Below are 6664 nucleotides of genomic sequence, written 5' to 3' on the forward strand. Positions count from 1 at the left end.
AACCATGGATGAAGTCTAGGGAGTCTTGTCCTGCGCCATAACAAGATGGAGTGTGGGGTATCATGCATCCAACAGCCTGTTGTATGGCCTCTTGCCAATGTCCTCCAGAAGAGAACATTAGGACTGGTGAACTGCCAGCTCTTAGCAGTGCATATCTTTCTCTCTGGCTCCTTGAAAAATCAGGATATGGTTTCTGGATGGTATAAATCAGCTGGTTACTTGATATAATGGCAAAGTAGAACAGTAACAGGTGCCTAGGGATCACTCATATCCATACCACTTCTAGCTTTCTTCCTTCTCTGAAAGCCCTTCCCCTGCATAGTAGAGACATAACTTCAAGCAAGGAAATATCAAAGGGATCCCTTACAAAAAGAAGCTTTTAGTTTGTCTTGCCAAGACTGGATGTTGCTGAAGTGGTTTATAACTGTGTGTTCCCTAAAGAGCTTTGTCTTAATGGAGCTGACTGTCCATACTCCTGGCTTTTTCTTCTACTTGTACATTAAAGCTTTTCTTGCTGTTGTTTTTAACCTGACAGCAACTTGATCACTCTGCCTGAGATCAAGCTGACTTTTTTTCCCCTCCCCACTCAAAATTGTCAGAAGGGAAATATCTCTTCTTGCTGTTTTCTGTATTGCTAGTAACTGATGGCTGCTTTGTGACAGAGCAGTTGGGCTCTTTTATGACAAGCTGAGATGTCTCTTTGGCTGGTACCTCCTTTCTCATTTCAACTATACATAAATGTTCTGGATGAGGAAGGTGGGTAATATCTTCCTCCCCTGCTGGCCTTTGTCTCCCATTAACTAGAACTCAAAGACATCTTTCACTGCAGTGCTGATCAGAGGATATAGGAAGGGATACGTGACTGATTGTTTTCAGCATCTTGTCCCACCCAAGAGTGCATGAGTGCTCTCCACTCCCTGGCAAAAGAATCCCTGGCATGTGAGAATGGAGGTGGTTCCCAGGGAAGAGGTTTTGAAGAGGATGCAGCTTGCCTCTTTGCTTTCCTCCACTTAGCAGGAGATGGGAAACAGGTTTGTGTTCCTACTCCTTAACGAAGGCAAAGGAGCAGTGGAAATTGTCTGCTGTGACATGTCGGTAGCATGACAGCAGAGGGTACTGCAGGGCCAGCTTGTTTTGAGAGAGCTGTAGGGGAGGGCCATGGGCACCAGGCCGGCTCTCCCAGGTGCTGAGCAGAGCTCAGGCTCAGGTTTGCCGGTGGGTGAAGAGCTGCAGAGCCACGTGCCGAGCCTGACAGATACTGATGTATGCAAATGCTGAATGAGGAAAATATGCTTTATTTCCTAAAACCACGTGCCCTGCTATGTTGACACGACACATCACATCCCAGAAAATGGAGCAGTTTGCATGTCAAGAGTTAAGACCGTTTGTCTGGGAATTTTCTGTGGCATGCCGAGCGTCACAGCTGTCTGGGAGGAAGCTGGAGATCTGCCTTGTGTGACTCCTGCAGCACCTGTCCTCTGTCCTGGGCTGGCCCACAGGAAGCTGGCTGCCCTGCATTTGTGAGTCCTGTAGGAACTGGGGTGAAACCAACATTACCTGGCAGCCCTTGGAGTTGCCTTATGGGAGCAGCCAGCCGTTCATCTTGCCTGGGCTTCAGCAAGCTGATGTCTGAAGGTAATGCCTCCGAGAAAGCACAGGACACTTGATTGGAGAAGGCTGTACTAATTTATCAGCCAGAGACATTTTCTCCTGACAGCCAGTCACTGCTAATTTAGTGCTTTCAATTTCCTTGCACCCTTCTCTTCCCCACACTTCAAGACAGTAAAAACTGTTGACTTGCAAGGAGAAGAGGCACTGGATACTCCTCTACCTTGCAAATGACATGTAGTCAGGACATGAGTCTTAAAAAATAGCAAAATAAATACCCTGGAAGCAATGAGATGCTCTTGGGGGCTTCTGCAGCCCCTTGGTTTGCCCCCATGAAGAAGGTTTGACAGCAAGCCCCAGGATGGTCCTTTATGGCTTTGAACAGAATATCCAGCCCCTTCATGGCTGGACTACCACAGGGTGGCTTCCCACCAGCTGGGTCATGAAATGACACATGAAGTCAGGCTGTGGAGCTCTGGCAGGTGGGTGTAGGAGGTAAGGGCCTGGGCCTGGGATGGCTCCCTGAAGATAGCTGCCATTTTCTCCTTCCCAGACCATCTGACAAGATGGTGTCCTGGGGATACCCAAAGCTGGGACCTTCCCCTTCCATTGACCTATGTTGTGGTTTGGGTTTGTTTGTTTGTTTTTTCCCCTCCCATGGCAATACTGTAAATTCAGGCTCCCGGTGCCCCTCTTCAATGCTTGACATGGGGCTACTCCCCCTGCTGCCCAGGCACGAGGAGTGGTGTTGGTTGACAGTGGTTCTCACTAAAAAGGTGAACACAAATCAGACAGAAAAGTTTGTTGCCAAGCTGTCAGGTATAACTGCAGACTACCCCCCTACCAAAGTTCCTATCAGAGCCATCTGTGGAGGACCAGACGTGTTTTCCTTTGGGGAATTGCCATCTGTTTAAATGTTTTATGGCTTTTCTCTTTAGTATTAAATTCATAGAATCACAGAATGGTTTGGGTTGGAAGGAACCTTAAAGATCATCTAGTTCCAACCCCCTGCGTGGGAAGGGACACCTCCCACTAGACCGGGTTGTTCTTTAAAGCTCCACCCAACCTGCCCTTGAGCACTTCCAGGGAAGGGGTATCCACAACTCCTCTGGACATTGTGTTCCAGACTCTCACCACCTAATATCTAATCTAAATCTACCCTCTTCCAGCTTTAAACCATTTCCCCTTACGTTATGGCTACATGCCATTGTAAAAAGTCCCTCCCCAGCTTTCTTTTGGGCCTCTTCAGGTACTGGAAGGCTGCTATAATGTCTCCCTGGAGCATTCTCCAAGTTGAACAAGCCCAACACTCTCAGCCTGTCTTCACAGGAGAGGTGCTCCAGCCCTCTGATCATCATGATGGCCATCCTTTGGACTCTGTCCAGTTCTGGAATCCTCAGCATGAAAAGACATGGAGCTGTTGGACTGAGTACTCCAGGTGGGGTCTCATAAGATCAGAGTAGAAGGGCAGAATCACCTCCCTTGACCTGCTGGCCGCACATTTTTTGATGCATGCCAGGACACAGTGGGCTTTCTGGGCTGCAAGTGCACATTGCCAGCTCATGTTGAGCTTCTCATCAACCAACACCTTCAAGTCCTTCTCCTCAGGGCTGTTCTCAATGCATTGTCCATCCAGCCTGTCTTTGTGCTTGGGATTGCCTCAACCCAGGTGCAGGACCTTGTACTTGGCCTTGTTGAACTTCATGCAGTTTACATGAGCCCACCTCTCAAGATTATCAAGGTCCCTCTGGATGGCCTCCCTTCCCTCTAGCATGTTAGCCACACCATACAGCTTGGTGTTATTGGCAAATTCTCTGAGGGTGCACTTGATCCCACTATCCATTTTGTTGCCAACAAAAATGTGAAACAGCACCAATTCCAGTACTGACCCTTGAGGAACACCACTCGTTGCTGGTCTCCACTTGAGCATTGAGCCAGTAACTGCAACTCTTTCAGCAAAACCATCCAACCAATTCCTTATCTACTGATTGGTCCATCCATCAAGTCCATGTCTCTCCAACGTAGAGACAAAGATGTTGTGTGGGAGAGTGGCAAATGCTGTGCACAAGTCCAGGTAGATGACATAATTTGCTCTTCCCTTATCTACCAATGCTGTAGTCCTGTCATAGAAGGCCACTACATTTGCTGGGCACAATTTGTCCATACTGAAGCCATGTTGGCTGTCACCAGTCATCTCCTTGTCTTCCATTTGCTTTAGCATAGTTTCCAGGATAATCTGCTCCATGTCTTTGCTGGGCACAGAAGTGAGACTGACTGGCCTGTATTTCCTGGGGTCTTCTTTTTTTCCCTTTTTAAAAGTGGGTGTTATGATTCCCCTTTTCCAGTTAGAGGCAACTTTGCTGGACTGCCACAGTTTCTCAAATATGATGGATAGTGGCTTAGCAACTTCATCTGCCAGTTCCCTGCGGACCTGTGGATGTATCTCGTCAGGGTCCATGGACTTGTTCACCTTCAGATTCCTTAGATGGTCTCAAACCTGACCTACCCCTACTGTGGATGGTTCTTAATTCTCCCAGTTCCTACTTTTACCTTCTGTGACTTGAGCAATATGGCTTGAGCACTTGGTGATGAAGACTGAGGCAAAAAAGTCATTTGGTACCTCAGTCTTCTCCATAATCCTATGTGACCAGGTCTCCGGTTTTCCTTCTAGAGAGGACCCACATTTTTGCTATTCTTCCTTTTATCACTGACACACCTATAGAAGCTTTTCCTGTTGCCCTCAATGTCCCTAGCCAGATTTAATTCTGTCTGGGCTTTAGTTTTCCTAACCTGCTCCCTGGCTGCTCAGACAATTTTTCTGTATTCCTCCCAGGCTGCCTGTCCTTGCTTCTACTCTCTATAGGCTTCCTTTTTATGTCTGAGTTTGTCCAGGAGCTTTTTGTTCATCTGTGCAGGCCTCCTGGCATTCTTGTCTGTCTTCCTCTTTGTTGGGATGCAGCACTTCTCCTGAATTTGGAGGAGGTGATCCTTGAATATTGCCCAGCTTTCTTGGGTTCCTTTTCCCTCTAGGGCTTTCCCCATGGTACTCTACCAGGCAGGTCCCTGAAGAGGCCAAATTCTCTCCAAGTTAATCAATAAACATGCTTTTCTGTAGTTTACTTAATACTCTCTGAGGCAGTGGGAGCAGGCTGGGTTGCTGGGTTGCTTCTTGCCTGTGTTTCTGCCCCAGGACATGTCTGCTGTGAGAAGCCCTGGAACAGTCCCTATGTGGTGCTGGTGGTGTGGAACAGCTCCCTGTACCCTCAGGTTCTGCCTCCTGTGAAGGCATCACCAGCACCATGGAGTGGAGGGTTTGTAAGTGATGGCAGGGGGTGTGTGGTGTCTCTTGGGAACTTTGGCCCAGGGCAGAGAGCTGCCATAGGGCAAGCATGTTGTGGAGGCACAGTGGCACATGTGTGGGGCTTGGAGGGGGTTTCTGCCTCTGTGTTGCTATGCAGAGGGTTTTATCCTTCAGGGAGGAAAAGGCAGCTTCTGCATTGCAAATGGCTTTTGGATGACCATGCTCCCCTGCCCACCTTCACCCCAACCTTCCTTCCCTAAACAGCAGAAGATTGAGCACCTTTTTTCTTTTCCTTGGGTGAGCTTAGGTGTTGGGTTTTTTTCTTATTTTTTTTGTGTCCTTTTTTCTGGATTGTAGTCTTCAGTCACTTCCCTGTCTGACAGCAGCTCTGTGCTCCTTGCCTGGGCTGGAGGAGGGAATGTGGTGTAGGGAGAGGATGAAGGCAATATTTTATGGTGTTTGGAGGGGAGAGCTCAGCACTGCTGACTTCTTGCTGGCCTGACATGGATCTGTCGTGATGGCACCACTGGAGGTAGCTAGGCATTTATTTTAACCACCTTGACCCAGATGCAAAAAAACCCTCAGCGTCTGGTCCACAGAAAATGAAAAGCAAAGGGTGGTATCTGGAGATACAGTGGGCTTCAGGAGGTTGGGAGAGTTGTCAAAGTGATGTAGTCTTAATTGGTTTTATTTCTTACTTCCTGTTCCCCATGTGAACTTGGGTAGCATTTCCTAGGAACAAGGATGGGTTTTAGGGCGTGTTGAGTAAACACTGAAAACATGGGGAGCGTAGGTGTTTTCCTGGCTCTGGCAGGTGGTTAATGGTCTCGGTCCTTTAAAAACTGCCTCTTGCACTGGTTGTGTTTCAGTTGTGTACCCTTTACTCCCGCTTTTCCCTCCTGCTCTTCTTTCCATCTCCCCCCAACCCTCTGGTGATGCAGGGCCTGAGGAAGCTTATTTTCATTTTATTTCTGTCAGTGAATAGCAACAAATCTGCCAAGTGTGGTGAGTACACTAAGTCATGAATTCCTGCTATTCTGGATTTCCTGTTTCTCTACCTTGTCACCAGTGCCTTTCTTGTCTTTGTGAGTTTGTAAGACTGTGGCTTATCTAGAAGAGGTTAACCTTGTGTAAACCAGCCAAGGCAAAAGGCCCACAGGAGATGGCAGGGGGTGGGGAGAGTAGTTCTTGGATTTGAGTCTCAAATGATGCATGCTGAATTTGTACCAGCTTTCTGCCATCCCCCACATGCCTTCCAACCAGTAGTGAACTTTTTGAACCTCAGTAACTACTGAAAGTGACTTTCATTTTCATGGCTTTTTCCACAGGATGAAGATGAGACGCCATAAGCTCTTTCTGACTCTCTGCATGGCTGGTCTCTGCCTCATCTCCTTCTTGCACTTCCTCAAGGCCCTTTCCTATGTCACCTTCCCCCGGGAGCTGGCTTCACTTAGTCCCAACCTTGTCTCCAGCTTCTTCTGGAACAATGCCCCCGTCACACCTCAGGTCAGCCCTGAGCCAGGGGGTGCCGAGCTCCTCCGCACGCCCCTGTACTCCCACTCCCCTTTGCTCCAGCCCCTGCCCCCCAGCAGAGCCAGCGAAGACCTGCACAAAGTCGAGTTTGTGCTGCCGGAAGACACGACAGAATATTTTGTCCGTACCAAAGCCGGTGGGGTTTGCTTTAAGCCAGGCACCAAGGTGTTGGAGAAGCCACCCGTGGGCGGGCGGCTGGAGGAGCGGGCGGATGGCACGGCC

General features: G+C 48.7%; 1 protein-coding gene across 1 annotated transcript in view; it reads left to right on the forward strand.

Annotated features, from left to right (window-relative positions):
* The first annotated feature begins 6238 nt into the window (after window positions 1–6238).
* The window catches only part of MGAT3 (mannosyl (beta-1,4-)-glycoprotein beta-1,4-N-acetylglucosaminyltransferase), a 1594-nt gene continuing 1168 nt past the window's right edge, over window positions 6239–6664 (forward strand). Inside the window, exon 1 of the mRNA XM_010004723.1 lies at window positions 6239–6663. Coding sequence (XP_010003025.1) covers window positions 6239–6663 — 425 coding nt within the window. The remainder of the gene's footprint in view (window position 6664) is intronic.

The sequence above is a fragment of the Chaetura pelagica genome, unplaced genomic scaffold (assembly GCF_000747805.2).
Source record: "Chaetura pelagica isolate M959 unplaced genomic scaffold, ChaPel_1.0 scaffold530, whole genome shotgun sequence".
In the NCBI taxonomy this organism is placed as follows: Eukaryota; Metazoa; Chordata; class Aves; order Apodiformes; family Apodidae; genus Chaetura; species Chaetura pelagica.